The 24,753-nt window shown below is 42.4% G+C and overlaps 1 protein-coding gene across 1 annotated transcript in view; it reads left to right on the forward strand.

Annotated features, from left to right (window-relative positions):
* The first annotated feature begins 21 nt into the window (after positions 1 to 21).
* Positions 22 to 24,753, forward strand: part of CORIN (corin, serine peptidase) — a 270,732-nt gene continuing 246,000 nt past the window's right edge. Inside the window, 2 exon segments of the mRNA XM_082390479.1 lie at positions 22 to 187; positions 190 to 581. Coding sequence (XP_082246605.1) covers positions 34 to 187; positions 190 to 581 — 546 coding nt within the window. The 5' untranslated portion in view covers positions 22 to 33.

A 24,753-nucleotide genomic window follows, 5' to 3' on the forward strand; every position in this document is an offset into this window, starting at 1 on the left:
CAGGATAAGAGTGGACGGAGGAAAAAGCGAGACATGTTTTCCACGAAACAGTCCCCCGCCCGCGCTCCGGAAGAGCGCTACCGCCCAGCCGGGGCCCCGGAGCGGGTAAGATCCACGAACCGCGCTCTGCCGCCGAACAGGTCGCATGACCTCTCAGTCCGGATGAATTCAGGGTCAATCCCTCCCGTCCCGCCCCCTCCTCCCCTCGGGTGCCACCTTCTTGCCCTGCCGTCGGTGAGCTTCGGCTGTCCCAGCGCCACGCTAAGCACCCTGTGACCAGTCCTCGGGCGCACGGTCCTCCATCCCGGTCGCCCAGCGTCCGGGACCCTCCCAGGGTCATGGGTAGGGTGTCCTTTAACGCTCGGGTCGGGTCGGTCCGGAGACCACGCTCTCCTTGCCCGAGGCGCTACCGCGTCCCCTGCAGGGGCGCCCTCCACGCATCAAGTGGGCTCGGCGGCGCCCGGGCGCCTGAGGAGGCTGCTGAAGGAGCCGTCGGAACCAGCCCCTCGGGGGTCCGCGGCTTCTTTTCTGCGCCGACGCCCGGCATCTGGAAGGACCGCGCAGCCTCGCTTGCCCCAGACGTAAGCCTCCCTTCCCGGCCGCGCGCGCCTGGGTCTTCATCCCTCTTAGAGCCCGGACTCGCGCCCGGTTCCCCTGCAACCAGCGGTGCCGGTTATCCTTGGACCATCTGAGCGTGGACATCCCAGAACCATCTGAGCGCTGCCCCTTGCAGGGTGCTGGGAACTCCTGCGTACCCTGCGCGCAAACTTCGTCTGCGGCGAGTACCCGCCTGGGCACACTGGGCGCCGGCCGCCATGGGGGGGCGGGGCTGGGGTAGGGGCTGCGGGTTCGAGCTACTCCGGGTTTGGCGGGCTCCGATCCTGTCCTGGGAAGGGACAACGTTGCCCCTGGTTCGAGAGAGGAAAGGTAGGGAAGAGCACCACGGCAGGTCCTCACTGGCCTGAGCCCCCAGGAACCGGGTCTCTTTTGGGCGCTGCCTTCCTTCTTCGGTGTCAGGAGGGTCCCGGAATCCATTCGCTGCGGCGTGGTTCCCGCTGCGCGGAGCCGGGGACCAGGGACCGCTCTCGGGGCAGGGACGCAGGGCTGCGCTTGTGGGAGGAAGGTGGCGTTGGGTCGGATCCTGCCGGGATTCTTCCCCAGCTCTCGTGGCGAGCTCGCCACTCCGGGTGCCACCCGCTCGGGGCCGGTGGATGGCGGTGTAGGCGCTTCTTGCACTGCTTGTCATTCCCGGGACCGAGCCCTGCGCGCTCAGAGCTGCGAGCTCATCAGGGAAGCGGCCCGGCTGGGCGTTCCCAGGGACGCTGTCCCGGCAATTCGTAAAGTAGAGCTTTCCTTCCGCGGGAGACTTCTGAGAACAATGCACTACAAAGATGGGCTCCCTCTTGAATAAGACCGCGACGACTTCTCTGTGTCCATCTGTAGTTCGTAGTCTCCCCTCGCCCCCCACCCCCTTGGTAAAGTATTCAATAATTTACTGATGGAATCAAAACTCTGCAAAGGAATGCCGACTGCTACCAGAAAGAGAGCGAAGTCAGGACTTACTGGTGATCATTTTCCAAAGACACACATTTTAGCTGAAGGTGTTGAAATTAAAGATGTCACAACACATTAATTTTGGAAATAACCGTTATAAAATCAGTTTTTGTCACAGCACAACATTCACCAGCTTGTTTGTATTATTTGGTGTCATTAGTTTTGTTGTGCGGAAATTAGGCTAGAAATCAGTCCCTCGAACCAGGTTCCTGGGGCTTGAGAGGTTAGACTAGCTGTCTGCAGAGACATGTGTGGTTACTGGGCTGAGCAGTCAGGCTTTCCATAGAATTCTTCCCAGGACACCGAGAGTCACACTAGGATGAACTATTTTCAGAGTTAGTTGGGTATGGGATCACATAAATCTCAAAACCTGGAAATGCTGTAAAGCTTTATTTTGGGGAAAGGACTCTTCCCAGACCGTTCCTTGCAGGATAGGCATATAGTACAGTGATGAAAGACTCAGCTAAACCTTCCAGGAGGTTAAAGAGACAAATAAGAATTGCTTTATTAATCTCAGCAAGTATATTTCTAGGCATAGTGAAACTTTTTTTAAAAAGATGCAAAATTAGTCCCATTAGAAACCTTCACAACGCTGCAGAAATCTTACTAATAAGAGCACAGCAGGCATCAGTGCCTCCACCACCAACCAGGTGTGATTGTGTCTTAGGAGGGCCATATCTCCCACCTTGGCTTCACCTGGATTTCCACACTTGCTGGCTGTGTGTCCCCACAAGCCCCTCACTTGCCCTTCTCCATTGTTGGGGGCAAACAGGAGATTGTGGGGAGAAGCTGAGCATCCCCGTATCTCCAGAGGGTTAGTGTCATCACTCTCTGAAACTGGTATTTTCAGATCTCCATACCGTTAATGAGGTGCCCTGTTGCTCAGTTTTCCTCTTTCCCTTACCTCCAGGCTCCCTTGACTTGAAGACCTGTGGTCTTAGGGTTTCTGAGTTTGTCTATGGCTGGGGGGAATGGGAGCTCCTTGAGGACCAGGAAAGCTGGGTTATAGAATTTTTGCTGAATGTGTCCGAGGAAGAAGGGTTTATTTAACGTGCCACTTTGGCCTTAATAAGTTAGTCAACAAGCATGCATTCATGCATCCTGTTCTTGCCTGATTAAGTGGAGAATGGGACTGGTTGTCTAGAGGATATTGATTTGTACGGAATACTTGATCCACACTAGGAACTCAAGTAACTCTCAGACTTACCTGTTCTGCAAAATCTACTCAGACACACATATGTGTACACACACACATGCAGACACACACTTTTGTGTTTCAGACTGTTCAGAGAGGGTGGATTGAATGGAAGACATCACAAGAGTGAGAGGTGCTGTAAATGGAGTGCCTTGGTGGCTAGAGTATGTATTTTGGTGTCAAAGCCAAATTCAAATCTCTGGCTCTGGCCGTTAAAAGCTGCAAGGCCCTGGGCAATCAAAAAATCTTGCTGAACCTTGATTTCCTCTTCCAGCCGACGGGGATAATACCACTGAATATCTATAAGGGCATGGTGAGCATTAAGGAAAGAAATATGTCCTAGAAAAACTCTACATAATAGTTATACATTCTGTGAAGTCTCCCTTACCTGTTTTTATTTGTGGAGCTGGTCCCATCTCACATTTATGAGCCTCTCAGGTTTGTCTCCGCAGCTAGCCTTCTGTGATTCTACAGCTGTTCTCTCCAATGGAGTAGCTACTGGCCACATGTGGTTATTTAATTAATGTGGTTACTTACATTAATCAAAATTAAATTAAAAATTCAGTTTTTCAGTCTCACTAGCCACATTTCAAGTGCTCAATAATCACATGTGACCAGTGGTTACTGTATTAGACAGTGTGGACAGAACATATCCTTCACTGAGGAATGTTCTCTTAGCTCTAGAGCTTTCTTTTGCTTGAGTGATAATTCAGTGAGACTCTTGGATGATAAAAGTTTTTCTGTTCAGCACTCCCTTTGCTTCTTTTTCTCTCAAGAGTGGTTTTGCATAGCTGAATCACTGCCAGGGCATTTGTTGAATGGTAAATGACTATGATTTACATAATTTATATAATCACATAATAAATTTTATATTTAACATTTATTATAAATCAGCCAACAAGTGTGTGTGTTAGTCACAAAATCCTTAGAAATTCTACCCTTAGCCTTGATGATTTTTGCTAACGAATTGTTCATTTCCCTTCACAGTGAGCTTTATGGCTGATAGTTTTCCTGGTTTTAGAGCAGAAACTCTGATATAGTAGAGTGAGGCTCTTCTCTCCCCTACGTACCTTTACGTGTTGTACCATTTTCCCCAAGAATGACAGTACAGATCTACTTTGACTTACAACGGGGTTATGTCCCAATAACCCTTCATAAGTTGAAAATATCATCACAAGTTGAAATGCATTTAATATACTTAACCTACCAAACATCACAGCTTAGCCTAGCCTACTTTAAATATGCTCAGGAAACTTACATTAACCTACAGTTAGGCAAAACCATCTAACACAAAGCCTGTTTTATAATAAAGTGTTGACTATCTCAGGTAATTTACTGAATCAGTAAATTTCAGTAATTTACTGAAAGTGAAAAACGGAATGGTCATCTGGGTGCAGGACTGTTTTAAGTATATCAGTTGTTCGCCGTCATGATCGCATGGCTGACTGGGAGCTGCAGCTGGCGACCCCTCCCAGCATCACAAGAGAGTAACTTACCACTTACCACTAGCCCAGGGAAACATCAAAACCCAAAATTTAAAGCGCGGTTTCTACTGAATGCGTATCGCTTTCACACCATCATAAAGCAGAAAAACCATTAAGTCGAGGACTGTCTGTACTAGAATCTTAGGTTCAATGTTTGGATCAGAATCCTCTGAGAATGGTTAATCTATTCAAATTTAAAACTAATACTCCACCTCATGCCATAGGACCCCTTACTGAACTTATCACCATTTGACAGACTATGTATTTTACTTCTTTATTTTGATTATTTTCTGTCTCCTCCTACTCTCAGATATAAGCTTCATGGGGGCAGAGATTTTTCTTTGCTTTTGTTCATTGCTAGAAGAGTGCCTGGCACAGAATTCGTACAAATTAACTATTTGTGAATGAATGACTATACAGCAATGTATTTGAAAGTAGCTAAAATAGAGAGATGCTGTATTAGTTTCCTAGGGCTGCTGTAACAAGTTGCCACAAACCCGGTGACTTAAAACACTGAAAATTTATTTGCTAACAGTTCTGGAGGCTACAAGTCCAAAATCAAGATGTCTGCAGGGCTATGTCCCTTGAAGGCTCTAGGAAAGGATCCTTCCTCCCCTCTTCCTAGCTTCTGGTGATTGCTGGCACTCTTTGGCATTTGGCTTGTAGCTGCATCCCTCTAATCTCTGCCTCTATAGTCACATGGCCTTCTTCCCTGTGTCTCTGTGTTCTCCCCTTTTATTACAAGGGCACCAGTCTTATTGGATTAAGGCTCACCCTAATCCAGTATGATGTCACCATAACTAATTCCAAAGGCAAAGACCCTATTTCCAAGTAAGGTCCCATTCTGTGGTTCTGGTGGACATGAATTTTTGAGGGACACTATTCAAGCCAGTACAGATGCATACATAGGTAATCCTTTCCCTGCCTTGAGTTTATTCTGTTTCTGGGACTTTGCTAAATCTGCTTTAGAGCATAGTCTATAATATTTATTATTCTTATAGGCAGACAATCACCATGCAGGATGGGAGATTATATGTGCTTTCCATGTGGGTGTGTAGTACATGGGTTGGCTCACTTTTGGATTACTGAGTCAGCTGCCCTTTCCTGAGCCTGTCACTGTCCCCAGCCCTGTCTCCGGTCTCTCCTTCTTTCTCTTTACTCAGAAAGAGCCGCTGTTGTCTTGGAGCACCAGTGTGTCTGTCTGCCGCATCCCTGAGGGTTCTGCAGCGGTGTTTGCTTGGCTCTGAGCTCTGCTGAAGGATGCCCGTAAATTATGTTTTCCTCTCAGCCTGCTGGCAGTTGCCCCCATCAGCTCACCTTACAACAGCTGTTTGAATATTCTCCTGCCGTACATTTCTCTGTGTCCAAACCATCAGAGCTGGTGGTGACAAGTGTAGTGTCAATGCTTGACAGGGCTAGCTGGGGATCCAGGGTGGTCCTGTAGGTGATCCATCTGGCCATGCAGTATCAGTGCTGAAACCTGCAAGCAGCTCAAGAGGACATCTGTGGAGAAGGGCCAGTCAGCCAACAGGCTGGCTTAGGAGTAGGTCAGAAAATACAGCGGAGGGTTGTGAAGATCATTTTGGTGCCACTAGTTTGAGCTTAGCCCAGGTCCCCTTTGAGCTTTTGGGCTGAACATTTAAAGAGTACCTTTTGTTTCCAGTATTTGGGAGAGTTGTAAAGAAAAGTCCTTGTGCAGTTATGAAAGTAAACGATGTCAGTCTCTCCAAAGCCAAGAAGGTCATTCTGCTAAAGTGTCACAGCAGCATCTTAAAGGTTGATGGCACCAGGAAATTTTAATCTTGGGCTCCATGAACCCCATGAGTACTGAACAATCTCTATGAACAGTTCAATGTGAATTTTTCTGGCTAGGGCAACGTAACACCCCGAGAGGTTAAGAGCTACGTGCTAGAACAGAATAACATCAACTTACAAGAATTCAACTACGTAGCCTGGACAAAAAGAGGAGTAGATTTATCCATTTATTCAACACACATTTATGTGCCAGGCACAGTACCGGGCACTTGGGGTTCACAAATGAACAAAACAGAGATTCATGCGCATGTGAAGCTTAGCTTCTAATTAAGCAGTAAACACTAAATCAGGAGTGTGGGGAAGAGAGAACTGTTTAAGTAGTATGAGTCACTTTGCCTATCGTTCTGATCAGTGCCCTGGAGTGAGAGCAGGGGATAAGAGAAGGGAATCTGCTGTTCATTTCAGAACCCTGGTGCCTTTTATATGTATCCAGCTTGCAGTCTTACGTGTGGTCCTGTGTTTAAAGATCTGTGCCTTTTTGTCCTCTAACCTCAAGCCAATTAATTAATCTGGTACTCAACTGTGGAACCTGTTCCATCTCTGGAAAAACTGTGTGGGATTGATTGACAGAAGTTATATTGGTCTCCAGTGTGGCATTTTCCTAAGGATTTTCAAGGATTATTTTGACTGTACATGACTTTCAGCTTTGAGTGCCTATTTCAGAGTCTCAGCCTGCAAGCAAGGTGCCTCTTCTCTGCAGCGTGGTTTGGAAATCGAAGCTGTGTGATTTTACTTAATACTTGTCTGTGATCCTTTAAAGCAATTTTGTCCAAGTTGAGCACAATCAGAAAAGGGAGCTCTAGTCTTTATCTGATACTAAGTTGCTGGGAGACTTTACAGAAAGATGTCAGTTAACCTGTTTGATCCTGGTTTCCTCATGCATAAAATGAGGTTGTTAGACTAGACACTCTCCAAGGGCCTTTCTAGATCTAAAGGCTGAGGTTTTCATGTTGCAGAGAAAATGAGCAGCACATTGTACCCTTTTCCTTTTTACTTCCCTCCTCCCTTTCCGACAGCCGAGAAGTGCTGCTGGGTAACGGGCATCCTAGCTGACCTTGACATCTGCTTCCCTCTTTGTGGGTCTTTGCCAGTTCTTCTCACAGCAACCTCTGCCGAAGTGCGACATGGCCTGTTCCACTCCAAGGAAGACTGAGCAGAGGAAATCTGCTCACCAGAGGCCAGGTTTGTCTGGGGATATCTTCTCTGGCTCTAAGTCAGATCTGAGCGTTTCACCTAGGCATGCAGCTTGTGGGTGGTGGAAAGGGTGGGGAGAGACAGTCATTCGTGTTGGGGGCCATCCAACAGATGGTCCACATCAAGCTGGGGGCCAGGCACGCCTCTATGTTGGCTGTGGGTTTGTCATAAATAGCTTTTGCTATCTTGAGGTATGTTCCGTTTATGCCCACTTTGGTAAGAGTTTTTATCATGAACGGCTGCTGAATTTTATCACATGCTTTTTCTGTGTCTATTGAGATGATCTCCTGTGGTTTTTGTCTTTTCTTTTGTTGATGTGGTGTATCACATTGATTCGTGTATGTTGAACCATCCTTGTGACTCTGCGATGAATCCAACTTGATTGTGGTGTATGATCTTTTTTATGTGTTGTTGGATTCACGTTGCTAATATTTTGTTGAGAATTTTTGCATCTATATTCATCAAAGATATTGGCCTGTAATTTTCTCTTTTGGTGGTGTCTTTGTCTGGTTTTAGTATCAGGTATGCCTCTAGCTGAGGAGTTCGACACAGGATAAAGTCCTCTTCCTTAAATAGCTAGGTAGGACACACCCCCCCACCCCTCTGCGTTCACAGTTAATAAATAAACAATCACAAAAATGTGTTCAGATTGGCAAAGGAACAAAATTATCAGGTAAAGAGGGAGAATTCTGGGATCTCTGAAATTTAGGAAGATTAGATATAAAATAACTCAGGAAGTAGAGTGAGCTTGATTAAATCATTAAACCCAAGCCAAGATAAGCTCAAGGCAGCCCTGGGCACTGTGGCACACAAACGTAGCTCGGGTTCTTATCCATCACTTATTAGATGGGTGCCACTCCAGCAGGTAAATTTCCCTTAGGCTCAGTTTCTTTCTCTGAAGAATGGGAACAATATTCTTCTCATAGGATTGTGATTGAGGATTCAGCAAAATTATGCTTTAAGAAAGTGCTTTGTAAGAACACGAGCTGCTAGATTATTATTATTTTTTTGGTTACTGTTATCTAGTGGAGAATTTAGTTGTGTATGTCCCTATATAACATCCCTCTTGATTTGAAATCTCAATTCTGTGCAGTCAGTTGCTCTCCCTAGAGAAGGTTTAAAGAAGACATATTGCTTTCAATGTCTAGCCTCCCTTATAACTATTAGTAAGACACAAATAAAACTATTGAAATTTAACATCACCCTGCTTCCTTTGTGGTCTATAGCAGGGCTGTCCAGTAGAAATATAATGTTGGCCACGTGGGTAATTTAAAATTGTCTATGTTTGAAAAAGCAAAAAGAACAGATTAATTTAATTTTAATAATATGTCTTATTTAACTCACTATATCCAAGATTTTGCAATTCTGACATGGAATCAATATAAAAATTATGAATGAAATACATTACCTTATTTTTTTCATACTAAGTCTTCAAATTTCAATACTCTTACAGCACATCTCAATTCAGATGAGTCACATTTCAGGTGCTCCATAATCACATGTGGCCAGTGTCTCTACCGTATTAGATAGTACAGGGCCATAGAGAGTGTGGTAAGTTGGATAATGGACCCGCAAATATATCCATATCCTAATCCTCAGGACCTGTGAACGCCACCTTATAAGGCAAAAGGGGTTTTGCAGCTGTGATTAGATTGTGTGTTAAGATTTCGAGATGGGGAGATTGTCCTGGATTATCTGGGAGGAACTGATGAGGCCACAGTGTCCTTATTAGAGGGAGGCAGGAGGGTCAGTCAGAGGAGAAGGCAATGAGAGGATGGATGTAGAGACTAGAGAGATGTGCTTTGAAGATACAGGAAGGGCCAGCAGCCAAGGAATACAGGCAGCCACTAACAGCTGAGAAAGGCAAGGAAACAGATCCTCTCCTCAAAGCAATCAGAAGGAAGCAACCCTGACGACACCTTGACTTTAGCCCGGTGGAACTGATTTCAGACTTCTGACCTCCAGAAATGTAAGAGAAATAAATCTGTGTTGTTGTAAGCCACGGGTCGCATTTGTTACAGCAGCCATAGGAAGCTAATTCATTAGGAATACTCTAATGTTATTTCCCAGACTCTTCTGAGGAGGCATTCCCGTGGCTACATCATCTTAGACAATTTCAGTTGGCTTCCCTGCAGCTTGCCCGGTGCACCCATTTCTAGGGTTGCTGTGTGGGACTGCCATCCTCCCCGAGCACTGGGGGCTGTTTCTTACTCTGACTCAGTTGCAACCTTTGATAGCAAAACTCAGCTGGGAGAGAAAGGGTAAGATATACAGGAGAAAAAAAAAAGGTTTACCAAGAATTATTGGCTCTCTTTACTATCTGCTCAATGTTGTAAGTCTAAAAATGTGCTAAAAATAATGTCTATTAATTTAAAACGATGTACTGCCGTGTGGGTTTGATAGGGATAAAGTTTTGTTCTTTTACCTTTATCTAGGGATGTTTGTGACCGTGTGATTAGGCCAGTAATCTTCCAGGTTTAGCATGCCTGAGAATCACCTGCAGGGCCTGATGCAACACAGATGGCTGGGTCCCACTGCCAGAGTTTCTAACTTAGTAGATGGGGCCCCATATTTGCATTTCTAAGAAGTTTCAGGTGATGCCAATGCAGCAGGCAGGCAGGTGGGCCGGTGAGCAGGTAGGTATTGGGAGAGCCCCTGCGAGTACGTGGCGTGAAGGCGGGACTTCCGGGCCTCGCCTCCACGGGGAGGGTGGAGCCCCATTGCTGAGAAGACCCCCCGGGCTGGCTTTCCCCACCGCACCAGAGCACACACAGAATCTTCTTCCAAGGTAAGCTCAGCAGTCGTTGCTAAGAAAATGCAGAGTCGCCCCAGTCCCCTTGCTTAGCTCTGTTTTGTGTCTCCCACCCTGCGGTCTAAAGTAGATGGCACTCCCGAGATCCCCAAGTCTCGGCTAAAAATACCTCCTTTGCCACAGGCCAGCTGACTTCTCAGATTTCCCAGCTTAAGAGAATCCCCCCCCCCTCCCCGGACCTGGGGTTGCCCCTGTGGAAAGTCTATAAGCAGAAAATACCAGGTTAAAAAAAGCTCTGGGGAGGCCTCTGAAAGCTCTCACAGCCAGCTGCCTACTTGGGGTGGCCAGTTCTGGCCACGGGGACACAGGTGGGAGGATCACGCCGGGAGCGGCGGTGTTTGTCCGGTTTCGTTCTGTAGAAGAGTTCTGCCAGACTTTAGAGACCAGCTCCCTCGCTCCCCCTGGTCTTTATGGGTTTTTTTTTGTTGTTTTTATAAAAAAATTTTTTATTTATTATTTATTTTTGGCTGTGTTGGGTCTTCGTTTCTGTGCAAGGGCTTTCTCTAGTTGCGGCAAGTGGGGGCCACTCTTCATCGCGGTGCGCAGGCCTCTCACTATCGTGGCCTCTCTTGTTGCGGAGCACAGGCTCCAGACGCGCAGGCTCAGTAGTTGTGGCTCATGGGCCCAGTTGCTCCGCGGCATGTGGGATCTTCCCAGACCAGGGCTCGAACCCGTGTCCCCTGCATTGGCAGGCAGATTCTCAACCACTGTGCCACCAGGGAAGACCCTATGGTTTTTTAGTGTAAATTCTAGACTTGGTAACTATAGTCCTAAACCTGGCCTATCCTGATTTTTATTCTGCCTTTTTCTGAATAACATTACAGCTGAGCTCCCCAACCTTCCCGAAATTAAAGCAGAGATGAGCCTTTCTGAAGGTGTCCTTGGTGATATCTTAGAAGGAGCGGACTTGTATGTGCACCCAGTTCCGAGGTCTGGGTTCCTGGGGACAGCTCCAGCTTGCCTATTAACTCCCTGCCCGTGGCACAAACAGTTTTTTTTTGTTTGTTTGATTTGTTTCCTTTTTCTTTTTAAATTGAAGTATAGTTGATTTACAATGTTGTGTTAGTTTCAGGTGTGCAGCAAAGTGATTCAGTTATAAATACATACATATATATTTTTTTCAGATTCTTTTCCCTTATAGGTTATTACAAAATATTGAGTATAGTTCCTTGTTGGTTATCTGTTTTATATATAGTAGTGTGTATACGTTAATCCCAAACTCCGAGTTTATCCCTCCCCCTGCTTTCCTCTTGGGTAACCATAAGTTTGTTTTCTGTGTCTGTGGGTCTATTTCTGTTTTGTAAATAGTTCATTTGTATCATATTTTAGATTTCACATGAGTGATATGATATGGTATCTGTCTTTCTCTTTCTGACTTACTTCGCTTAGTATGATAATCTCTAGGTCCATCCGTGTGGCTGCAAATGGCATTATTTCATTCTTTTTATGGCTGAGTAATATTCCATTGTATATATGTACCATATATTCTTTATCCATTCATCTTTCAGTGGGCATTTAGGCTGCTTCCGTGTCTTGGCTATCGTGAATAGTGCTGCAATGACATTGAACACCAACAGTTTTGTTTGTATTGTTTTAACTTTACCTCTGTCAGCTGAATGTCATTGAGAGGAACAAAAATGCTCTCTGGATAAGAAATATATACTCCTAACAAGCAGTATTCTCCAATCATTTTGTGTCAGAAATTCCTAAAAGCTGACGGCTCTCTCCCCTGCTTCCTTAAAGAAAGCTTTCCCAACAGGTGAGGCATATCTTCTTTCCAGAAAAATTATTTATTATCCCTACGGGAAGCAAACAAAACCCATAGGATAACTATTTTAATTTTTTAAAATTAAAATTAAAACAAACTTTTAATTTATTATTTTTTTAATTTGTAAAAGTGTTTTTTTTTTTCTTTTAAAATGTTTGTTGTTTCTCCACTTACATTTCTCCAAGACCCAGGGAAAATATAACAAATTATCTTGGCCTTTTCCCCTTAATAGGCCTTGTTTCCCCGAGACAAAGGGAAAATGCAACAAATTATCCAACTAGGCCTTCTCTGGATGCTCTGCTGTGAGGCGGGGAAATAGGTCAACTCTGATGGGAAGTAATGAGCCCAGAGCTTCTGCTATGGTCTGGCTGCCTTAGCATAAAACATGAAACACACACAACACACATCCTCACAAGCTACTGACTGAAAAGTAGCTGAGACGGCTGCAAGAGCTAGATCTTGTCATTTTATTCCTCTTTTATATGTGTTAAAAGTGAGAAAAGAGTGAAAAAAGAATAACATTGATTGCTTTCTATAGACCTCAAACCTTTGTGTGGATTCTCCTTTTCCTCCCCCTTTGCTGAGCAACTGAGCCCGGAATCTGGTCGGGGAGCAGAGCAAGGTGCGTCCGAGGTGCCCTGAGGGGTAGTGCAGTGGCTCAGAACCCAGATGTTGAGGACAGCATCGCCGTGGAGGGGTGGCCTGTGGGACTTATAGGAGCCCAGGTCGGATGAGGAGGGTGGGAGGGAGTTCGGCTTAAGGTGGAGGGTCAGAGCTGAGCAGGATGAGGGAGGCGTGGACACGGGGCAGCCAGCGTGGGATGTTGGAGCTCTGGGCAGGGTGAGCATGGCACCTCCGCAGGTGATGTGGTCGGGATAGTGGGAGAGTCCTTACAGACTGGGAGACTGATCAGATAAGCTGAGAACAAGCCAGGTTTTCTGTCGTTGGAAAAAGGAGTTAAAAATATAGAAAGGCAGAAAACTAGATTTATAACCCTGATGGGATTGGAATTGGAGATACGGGTATAAATGCATATGTTTCAACATATAAAGGTAGATGTAGAAATAAATATAGATGTGAGCGTCTATATGTATGTGCGTGCACACGTGAGGGCACACACTGTATAAATACATTTTCCCCTCCAGCTCTGTCTGCTGAGAGAGGCTAGGAACAGCCGCAAGCTAAGAGCCATGAGCACGCCCTGTGAGTTTCAAGGGACCTCCAGATCTTGGTTTCAGATACCATTTTCTGCAAAAAGAAACCAGGCTCCTTGGAGAAATGGCTAATTCCAAGGGCGAGACAAGGAAAGTACAAGATGAGTCCAAAACATCTTGTTCCAGAAAGCAAGAAAGTGCTCAAAGAATGATGTGGGCAAGTTCAAAGGACACAGAAGCCAGATTGGATTGGCTCCCACTGGCCAAATGGAGGGCAATTTGAGCATCAAAAATAAATAATGGAAGTACACATAATAAAGTATTGAATAAAATAGGAAACCAAGAGCCCAGGCATATGTCAATAAAAGAATAAACTGAAAGTTTGAAGGGCTGGGATATTTATATTATTTCAATATTCCACTACAAAATACTTATTGATTACATGGGAGGCATGGCAGACACCATGTTTATCATGTGATTGATGGGATTATCATCAGTAAAGGGACAGATTGATAGGATGCAATGAGAAGAGTATAGTATCACTTTTGTGATATTTCTGCTAAAGATGTAATTTAATCCTAAACTACTACTAAGGAACATTCTACACAATAACTGGCCTGTAATTTACAAAAGTGTCAAAGTCATGGAAGTGGAAGAAGACTGAAGGAGACTAAAGAGACATGAAAATTAGGTGTAATATGTGATTCTAAGTTAGACCTTTTTGGTTTAAGGGGTATTATTGGGACTTGGCAAGACTGGAATGGGTTCTGAGAATCAGATGGTAGCAATGTATCAATGGAATTTCCTCTGGTTATGTAGGAGAATGTCCTTGCTTGTAGGAGTAACATATCCTACAGCGTTAGGGCAACCAGTTAGCAACTTAGTGTCAAATGGTTCAGAAAAAAAGCTCTTTGTATTTACTGTGCTTCCAACTTTTCTATAAATATGTGGTTGCTTCAAATTTTTAGAAAAGGGAAAAAAAGTAAATGTTGATAATTTCAGGAGTTTTTTTTTTTTATGTTTGTATCTACACTAACAAAGTTTATTTGCAATCGCTGATCTTTTGGCAACCTTTTCTTTTTTGAAAGCAGTAAACAATTAGTATACTGTTAATACACAATTTATTCTTATACTTCCAAAAGGAGAATTCTCTAACTTCTATAATTGAAAACAGGATTATTTATAATCATGTAATTCACAGTTGTGATTCTTCATTGCATTTTCTTTGGAAAGGATAAAAGGCAATACATCAAGATTAGGCAATTTATTAAACATTTAACGACATCTTTTCATTAGTTTAGCCTTTTTAAATTTCAACGCAGAGGTTTGCCTTTTCATAGGCAAATTAGATATATCCATAATATTGTACATATTTTAAAACATTTATCATTTATATGTTTGCTTTTGTTTCAAAGTGCATACAACTTTAGCACTGGAAAGAAAGTCAAGAGAATTGACAGATGTTATTCTTTGTGAAATACTACATTCTGATTTTTAAAATGCTTTATTAGTTGGGAATACTAACTGTGGAAAGATGTTAAAACAAAATTAAATATGATGGATGGACCAATGAGATCTGTACTCTCAAAAGCCTTGTTTTTTTCATCATCTTCTTGCAATTTTAGGAAATGTTAAGTAATTCTTAATCTTTGGGACTCTCATCATGAATATGAAACTTCTAGCACAGTTTATAATGTATGTATTAACATATTAAAAACATTGGGAACCATCAGTGGAAAGAAGCTGGGAAGGTAAATTATTATGGCTGAAATCATAATTCTAGTAATTCAGTTTTGAGTGCCTATATGTAAACATTCATTAATATCTCTTGTCATTGAAATATTTTCAATATTAGACTGCTCCCTCTTGTAGTTAAGTTGAGCATGTTGAGTTTTTTGGTTTTTTTTTGTTTTTTCCTGAGGTATAATTGATGTACAATATTATATAGGTTACAAGCGTACCATATAGTGATTCATGATTTTAAAGTTTATACTCCACTTATAGTTATTACAATATTTGCTATGTTCCCTGTGTTGTACAATATATCCTTGTAGCTTGTTTTATACATAATAGTTTGTACCTCTTAATTCCCTACCCCTACATTGCCCCTTCTCCCTTCCCTCTCCCCACTGGTAACCACTAATTTGTGCTCCATATCTGTAGGTTTGCTTCTTTTTTGTTATATTCACTAGTTTGTTGCACTTTTTTTTTTTTTTCCTAAAGATGTTTTCTGGCTTTATTTATTTATTTTTGGTTGCGTTGGGTCTTCGTTTCTGTGCAAGGGCTTTCTCTAGTTGCGGCAAGCGGGGGCCACTCTTCATCGCGGTGCGCGGGCCTCTCACTATCGTGGCCTCTCTTGTTGCGGAGCACAGGCTCCGGATGCACAGGCTCAGTAGTTGTGGCTCATGGGCCTAGTTGCTCCGTGGCATGTGGGATCTTCCCAGACCAGGGCTCGAACCCGTGTCCCCTGCATTGGCAGGCAGATTCTCAACCACTGCGCCACCAGGGAAGCCCAAGTTTGTTGTACTTTTTAGATTCCACATATAAGTGATAACATACAGCGTTTGTCTTTCTCTCTGACTCATTTCACTTAGCATAATACCCTCCAGTTCCATCCATGTTGTTGCAAATGGCATTATTTCATTCTGTTTTATGGCTGAGTAGTATTCCATTGTATATATGTACCACATCATCTTTATCTATTCATCTATTGATGGACACTCAGGTTGCTTCCATATCTTGGCATTTGTAAATACTGCTGCTGTGAACATTGGGGTGCATGTATCTTTTCAAATTAGTGTTTTCGTTTCTTTCAGATGTATACCCAGGAGTGGAATTGCTGGGTCATATGGTACTTCCAGTTTTAGTTTTTGGAGAAACCTTCATACTGTTCTCCACAGTGGCTGCACCAGTTTACATTCCCATCAAGAGTGTAGGAGGGTCCTCTTTTCTCCACATCCTTGCCAACATTTGTTACTTTTGATGATAGCCATTCTGACAGGTGTGAGATGATATCTCATTGTGGTTTTGATTTGCATTTCCCTGATGATCAACGATGTGGAGCATCTTTTCATGTGCCTCTTGGCTATCTGCATGTCCTCTTTGGAAATTTGTCTATTCAGGTCTTCTGCTCATTTTTTAATTGGGTTGTTTGTTTTTTTGATGTTGAGCTATATGAGCTGTTTATATATTTTGGATAGTAACCCCTTATCAGTCATGTCATTTGCAAAGAACATGTTAAGTTTTAACAAAAAGAGGCAGAAATGGGTTTTGGATGTTCATTTTTTGCATTACCCCCAATTCTTTACCTGGTGCTTACTCTATATAGCACTCATCGCAATTGGAACTGAGTGAACATTTGTATAGCTATTTACTCGGTTTCTTCTCTGGTAAATTGTGTGTTCCATGAGGACGGGAACTATTTGCTTGCCCATTTCTCTACCTTCACCTCTTAGCACAACTTGGCAGATCATCTTCTCATGTGTTGTTAATTTTTTTAATTGTGAGCTCATTTGCGGGGTGGGGAAGGGCTCTGCGGATATGCAGAGTAGTTTGGTTTGCTTCTGACAGGCACCTAGTGGAATCACCAGTCTGGGATTTATTTTTATATTAGTTTCACAGCTTGAGAATTCTATACCTTGACTATAGTATAAATTTGGTGCCCAGGCGTGCTCATGAGGCAGGCTTGGAATTTTTTATTTTTCATAAGAGCTTTTAATTGTTTTCACTTTTACAGATACATTTCTTAGTCCTTTCCTTGGGCTATTTAAGAGGAACTTTTTCTAATCTCCCTGTCACTGAGAATGTGGTCCTCTGAGCACCCTGGCTTGATTCAAGGATCTCAGCTCCAACTCTCAGCCTAGACTTTTTCTCAGGTTCCTTCCTTGGCATCGAAACCCAAGACCCACGCTAATTGGGCCTATTTTGGGGTCCAGTAACCCGTTCCTCCCCTCACCCCTAATTGCCAGGACTCTCAGTGTCAATTTTCACACTTCCTGCTCTGGATTTCAGTTTCCCTGCCTTTTCTTGCCCCTAAAGTTTTCTCTCTCTCTTGTGAATGCAGCTATATAGTTAAATTGGCCTAAACAATAGTTGAAGAAACCGCAGGTGGTTAGATTTGGAAAAGAGAACATGTCAGGAGGGGAGGGAAGTGACACTTGCTAGGAGCCCACACTCCTGGCTCCACTTTTATACTTTGTAGATACCCAGAAAACATCCTAAGCGAGAGAGACTACCTTCCCGGCCTTGGGGTGGTAATGGCAGTTGGAATCTCCTGGACTGTGTATAAAATTATTGGGAGGTATTCTATATTTAATAGGACTCTATTGGTTATAAGTTATAGAAAACTTAGAACTGGCTAAACCAAAGGGGGCGGGGTTATCTTAGTTTTCCTTCGTGTCTCACAGATGCTAAGGGCAGGAAAGCAGGCCAGAATGATGAATTAGAGGCTGGTGGGATCTGATGAAAGAGAACATGCTCAACTGTGGGTATTCAGTGTCCACAGATAACATACAGTGTGCTTCTGGATCAGGACCTTGTGAAACCCTTCACTGGGGAAGGTTGATGGAATCATTTCTCCTCTCCTATCATCTTTCACATTTTTTGAGGACTCTGATTCCCTCCTCGTCCCTCCCTCGCTAGGAATGGTTGTTTCCTCATACTAGAGTCTATATTACTAATTATAAAGATATTTTCTTTCCTAGGCTCTTTTTGTCTCTGTTTGTTCCCTCCTCCTCTAGGGACACCTCGCTGAGTTTGAAAGGCTTCAACCCGTTTCTGAGTTTGGTTATTTTCCATTTGGATTTCATGTAGGTCCAGTACTCCTTGCTGAGCTTGCTTTTAGTTCCTCTTTGCATTCTGGCCATCACTTTTTTTCTAACTGACTCATCTAATCTTCCTCTGCGAGGGCTCCCATAGCCAGAAATATGAAATCAGTGGATCCTGGGTCTACCAAAACCTTCTATGTTCAAATAACCTGTCTGCCATTATCCTCCTGAGTTGGTTAATTTCTATCTAAAAGGTGTTCTTCTATCAGGTCTTCATCTAACCTAGGCTTGGATTCAATCTGTTACGGACTGCCCAGCTCCCTTTTAACACAGTTCATCTTTTCCAGATCTTACCCTGTCCAATATATCTAGATTTTCAATAGCTGCTTAATATAGCTGTCCAGTCTTGAAGGCATGGTTCCCTAATTATTTTTGTAATGAACCGTCTATCTATCTGAAGCTTTAAGAAGCTTTCAGTAATTTCTCTGGTCCTTGCCCCCTTGGGGGCAGTCAGTTCATGTATTCTTTGAGAGCTCGCCCTTCCTCCTCTGTTTGGTTTCTTTGGGTTCCCCCCATACATTATCATCTAGTAACTGCCAAGAACATCTCCCCTTTCTAATAGTCTAAAAGTATTAGACCTGGGTATGACTCTTTGCCTTTCTATATCTGTCTAGACCTTCAGAGTCACATTTTCTCCTTACTATCTGCTCAGCCTATCAGCTCAAAGCTCAGCCTTTCTCTTAAGGAACTCTGTCTCTTTCTTCAGATTCATCAATTTGTTGGTCTGAAGATAAGACTGTTGTGTTTTTCAAACCATTCCACATCGCCTTTGACTTCCTGAGTTAAACCACTTCTGTAAAGATAGAACGTTCAATTGCACAGGCCTTTTGAATTGCTTTTTTAGCTTTGCATTTGCAGAAGTTTTGTTGAGTTGTGTTCTTACTTCACCCCAAGAAGATGGAGTACACAAAGATAAAGGCTTGCGTTCTTTTTTGTTTGTTTTGTAACAAAACCAACCACGTTTCTCTGACCGAATCCATGAATTAGGTCTCTAAAATCTAGAACCAGCATCAGAGGTTATTTAATTAACAAATTTAGAGCTAATTGGGACCATGTGATGGAGGACCACCAACACCTGTGAGCAAGCCCCATGCATCTGAGGTGTTGGTACCTCTACTTGCTGATTTCTTTCCGTCGGCCTGAGTACAATTTATAACAACATAATAGGGCATGGAATTTGGGGTAGCCTTTCTTCAATACCTTTCCTAAGACAGCACAAATAATCAAAACTAGTTCACATCTACTCCTGGAGAACTCATGGATCTCAGCTGTTTTGTAGTTTCCAGGCAGCACATTTTGTTCTGCTCACCTCCAGGAATTACAAAAGTTTGGTACCTCAGCCTTACCTGAATCACTGGACCAAGCAACACATGTGTAGTTTGGGGCAGAGACCACAGAGATTGCCCAAAGTCAAAAATCTACATGGACCACTCTTAGTACAGGTCCACAAAAGCTTAAAGCCCCATGTCCTGCCTGCCCAGGAAATAATCACTCCATGTATATATTTTTCTCCCCAAATACCACTCCTTACTCTTCCTCAAGAGTCCTGGTTCAATGTAGTAGGTGTTAGGTTTTGAAAGACCTAATAAATTATGCCTCTTTGATGTTGATTGATTGATATTGGTGTTAAAACTCTGTGTTCTTTTACGTGCCAGGTAGGGTGATAGTCACAATTAAAAGGCACAGTTTTTAAAAAAATTTATTTTATTGAAGTATAGTTGATTTACAGTGTTGTGTTAATTTCTGCTGTTCAGCAAAGTGATTCAGTTATACACATGTATACATTCTTTGTTTTCCATTACGGTTTATCCCAGGATATTGAATACAGTTCCCTGCACTACACAGTAAGACCTTGTTGTTTATCCATTCTATATGTAATAGTTTGCCAAACTCCCACTCCATCCATCCCCCACCCCCTCCCCCTTGGCAACCACAAGTCCATTCTCTATGTGTGTGGGTCTGTTTCTGTTTCATTGATAAGTTCATTTGTGCCATATTTTAGGTTCCACATATAAGTGATATCATATCGTATTTGTCTTTCTTTTTTTGACTCACTTCACTTAGTATGATAATATCTAGGTCCATCCATGTTGCTACAAATGGCATTATTTCATTCTTTTTTATGGCTGAGTAGTTTTCCATTATATATATGTACCACATCTTCTTTATCCATTCATCTGACATTTAGGTTGTTTCCATGTCTTGACTATTGTGAATAGTGCTGCTATGAACATAGGGGTGCATGTATCTTTTTGAATTATAGTTTTTAAAAGACATAATGTTTGATCTCAAAAAATGTACCATCTTTTTTGTGAAGACAAGGCATACACTCTCAGTCTTCACTTAAAGACCTAATGTAAGTTCATACCTATAGAACATAGGAACAGTTTGCTGACTTAGGAATGTGTCTTGCATCCGGAGCTTAGAGATGATGGTGCAGTCTCTGTTCAATAGATGCTTGCTGAATGGCCCGGGTGCTTCTCAGCAAGAAAGGTCCTACCCTCAGGGACACGTGGAAATAACAGAGGACGTATTGTTGGTCAGAGTGCCTGGGCATGGGGACAGTTACTGCTGGCCTTAGGTGTAGCAAAGGTCCTGCAGTATGAGAGAGGGTCCGATCAGTGAAAAACTGTCCTGCTCCAAATGTCAGTGACGTTGCTTCCCCTTGGCCTCCCTCCTCCTTCAACCAACATACACATGCTTTGAGACCCATGGGAATGAATACGCAAGAAATACTATTGTTTTATCTTGGTGCAAACGTCAAAATTTATGTTCCTTTTGGAATGTAACAACGTGGACTGAGCATGCCCTGGTTCCCTCTGCCCCGTGGTTGACTTGTAGTCCTTTCTGCATACCTGTGTTACTGTCCTGTCACAGGGTCTTGAAGTTACCCATGAGGTCGTATATGGTGGAAGTATGCTGTTAACTCCCAGTGGGCAAGGACTGTCTTTCCCATCTTTCTATCCCTATAGCCCAGCTGTGCACAGAATAGGTGCTCAGTAAGCATGAGTGGAATAAACCAAACTACTGAGATTCCTAACATGCAACATAGACATGTTTTGTAATGGAAACCTCAACACAGACTGTCCCTGTATTTTCCAACTAGAATATTCATTAAATACAGCAAAACGTGTGATGAATGTTAAGTTTGGAATCTATCCTTTTGCTCCAGGTATTCGGAAAGAAATTGCTGCTCCATCTAACACATAAAATCCTTACTTGTACTTTTTTTTTTTTACTGCAGGATTCCTTTCAGCAGGTAGGTTCAGTAGGTTAACTGTTTTCAACATCTGTTTATGTTTTACTTTGCATTGAAATGCCTGAAATGAATTGTTGTAGAGCATAAAATCCATTTTGTCTTGTATGCATTCCCTGATTGTTTTCAGCTGTAGAAAGTCAGTGTTTCAGTTCTCTACTCTGCCAATCTGTTTCAATTTTTAAAAGTCACAACATTTCCATCATTACTGGATCAGTGAGTCAATTAGGTCTCTGATGTGCACAAATTCAACAGCTTCCTTAGTGCTACATGAAAAATAGGTTTAGCTTCCTCTGGAAATCTGTGAGCCTCCTCTGGATTATGCTACAGCTTCCTTAGAAACGAGGCGACTTATAATCAGGATGTGAAATTCAAAACATTTTAATGAGTAAATGTTAAATATTTAATTTCCTGGGGGATGGAGAACCCAACCCTTCTTTTTTCCCCCCTGTAGTCTCCATTGTTTCCCAAAAAACATACTGAAGAAAAGGACCTTTAAGACTCTCCAATATATGAAGAAAGAGTTCTGTTATTGTATCTGTCTTAAAAGGAATCTTTTATTGCTTCAAGATTTGTGTCTGCTGTAAAATGATAACATTGACATATTTGAGATTGGGGGCAAAGTCATCTCAGAAAAGGACATAGGGTCTTATTTATCTACTTTGTCTAGGTGGGGAGTTGCCTGCTGTTTCTTTCCAAGATCATCTTCAGTAACCGTCACAGGAATGTGACCCTCCCACCTGTCTCTGAAGAAAATGGGGTTTACCTTAAAAGGTTCTCCTGTTGCCTTTGAAGACATCTCCTCATTTGAACAAAGATTGTAACTTTCCTCCAGGGAGACTGAATTGAGCAAATTCCACGCTGTGTGTTCAAGAGAGATAGAGACTCTTATAACTTTCTGAAGTTGAAAGAAGCATTGTTATGATCATATTTTTCTTACTTTTGCTTGGCCGATTTCATTTTATCGTTGGAATATTTGTGGTTGGAGCAAGGCATTTATTTTTTATCCCTTATTTGCAGATATGAAGATATGGTTAGTACCGGGTGATAACTTTGTAAGGTCCCCTGGATTTTCAGTAGTGCAGACAATATTGTAGAAACTGCTTCTGATACATTCCAGTCTTTTCTCTCATGTTTCAGACTTCGACTAAACAATACTACCCTCAAAACAAACGCCGAATTGATATGCTGCCTGGATATTGGACTATTATTACCAGGTCTTCTTGACAGGAAAAATATTTTGTCAGTACTTAGTCTCCGTATTGAACAACAATTCTGGGATGCGTGAATAGGAATCTTGAGGGAAGACTATCTGATGCTGTTGTTACTACGTTAATTTTCAAAGGAGAAAATGTGGGCAGGATTGGCTTGCAGAGACATGTGTTCTGCTGTGAATTGAGTAATTTCATTTTGAAAGAGTGCATGAGTTATTTGAACTTTGTATGCTTCAATTAAATGCCGGAAAATGGGATGAAAAGACGTACTGAAAACCAGATGCTTGTTCTTCATGCCTCTTGGGACATTAAAAACAAACATCACAACAAAAGACATTTGGGATTGGCATAATTTACTGATGGATGATTTTGGAGGCATTTTGCTTCTTGGTAGAGTGGGAGCTAGTATGAGCGAGAACTGACAGATGCCTGGTTTGAGAAGTAGCTAAATCACTGATCTCTTACTCAATAAATCTACTCTCAATCCATGTAAGGAGTGGTTTCACAGTTTATTGAGAACAGAGAGGAAAGCGTCTAACAGTGGCAGATTGTTCCCTTCTTAAATAAGGGGGTAACATTAGCTCATTTTTCCTCAGTGGACAGAGAGTGGAGGTGGGTTGGAGAAGCTCCATCTCTAATACTGAAACAACAATTCAGATCACATTTTGGACTGATGGTTGTGTGCTGTGTGCAGGACAATGTTCCAAGCGGATTACCTATCAGCCAGTGGAGTCTTAGTGTCTGCCTTTTTTCTGGAATGTACGGATATTAATACGTGACAGTGTAACATCTCCTCAGAGCTTAGAGGGAGTTTCGGTGTCCTGTTCAAGCCACACCAGCTGGAGTGACCTTGTCCTCAAGGCAGGCTGTTGCATTGTGGAAACAGCAAAGTGCGAGGGCATTTGCAGTTCACTGCCTTCCTGCCTAAACAGCTAGAGTGCTCAGTGAGCCTCAAGCCAATACATAATGTTGATTTTGGATGGATCTTTCTTAATTGTTTTTAACACTGTAAGCGAATCTTTTGTGGTACGACAGATGGTCACTGAATTTTGCCATCATTTTGCATACAATCCCATCCATTAAAATATGCACTCTCATTAAGAGTATTTTGGTATTTTGACTTGATCATATCATAAACTTCAAAGCAATGAATAGAATTTTACTAAATCCACGAGACTGACACATGGATTTGGACAACCTTTGGGTAGTAGTAATATTTGTGCCCCTGAGGGTCACAGACTTAAGTGTTACCTAACCATCCTGTATTACCCAAGTCTACATAATTTCATAATTGTATTTAAGAATATAATCATTTTGGTATTTCAGAAAATCGATAGTGTAGCGTCACATTATAAAGGTAGAATTACCCTTCACATTTCGAAATACTCTGTTGATCAGAACCAGTTTATATACTACTTAAACTCTGCCTGATCTTTGGTTGTAATTTAAACATATCCTATTTGAAATAAAAATATCAATATATCTCTTATGTCTGATGCTGTACCTTAAAGGTAGTAAGCTGATGTTAATCTCTTTGTAGATGGTATCATTAGGTGAATATTATAACTTACAGAGCTCCTGTAGGCCAAAATGGCATATGTTTACCAAAACTTTGGAATGGTCAAGGAATAAGAGTTTTTTTTTTTGTTGTTAATTAGATTTTTGATGTTATTTAATAAAACTTGGACCGCCTTTCTATTTCAATCTTTACTGTTGAAAATGAGTTTTCTTACACTGTCTTACAGTGTACTAAGCAAATCTTTGAAAACTGATGATTAGGGCCAATACTTGCATGTGATTCTCAGGGCAAAATATTCTAAGCTATAGAAGTTGTCGAAGAGTCCACATTTTCTGGAATTCCATTTCATTCTCTGGCAGTATTTTATAAATTCTTGATAATTTGCTTATTTTCTTATCATTTTCCACGTCTCCGAAAGATAGAGTAGAAAACTTCTGTAATTAAAGATGCCAGGTAATTAAGGTTTTATTAGATAATTAGGTGAAGGTTTTTAAGGTAATGTTGAAAAGGGAGCTCTAGAAGGAAATTAATAAAAACCACAGAGAGGCCATTTCTAAGACGTGGCTCCCGTTGTCGAGCTGCAGTGAGTCGTCATCCCCCATTAGGCCATGTCTGACTTGGAAGGAGGATCAAAAGCTCCACAATGACTACGCTATGAGATCTGGTCCTTCATAGGTTTGGGGTCATCCGGGGTCAGCCCTGCATGGCTCAGTGGGGGAAAGCTTAGTCTATCTTTGTAGAGAGAGCTGGAGAAAAATGGTGTGTTCCAGGAAGCTCTGAAAGCTATGGTCTAGAATTCAAGCCAAATTAAAAACCATGGGATCTCTAGTCACCTGCTGAGTTTCAGAAAAGGGAATCGCTTTAGATTCTGCCTTTTTTGTTCATTAGCTTGAATTATTTTAATTAAATTACTCACAAAGAGCCTCAAATTCCTCTTCTGTAAATGGGTATGGTAATAGCAA

Source organism: Balaenoptera borealis, assembly GCF_965194805.1.
Source record: "Balaenoptera borealis genome assembly, chromosome: 4".
Classification (NCBI taxonomy): domain Eukaryota; kingdom Metazoa; phylum Chordata; class Mammalia; order Artiodactyla; family Balaenopteridae; genus Balaenoptera; species Balaenoptera borealis.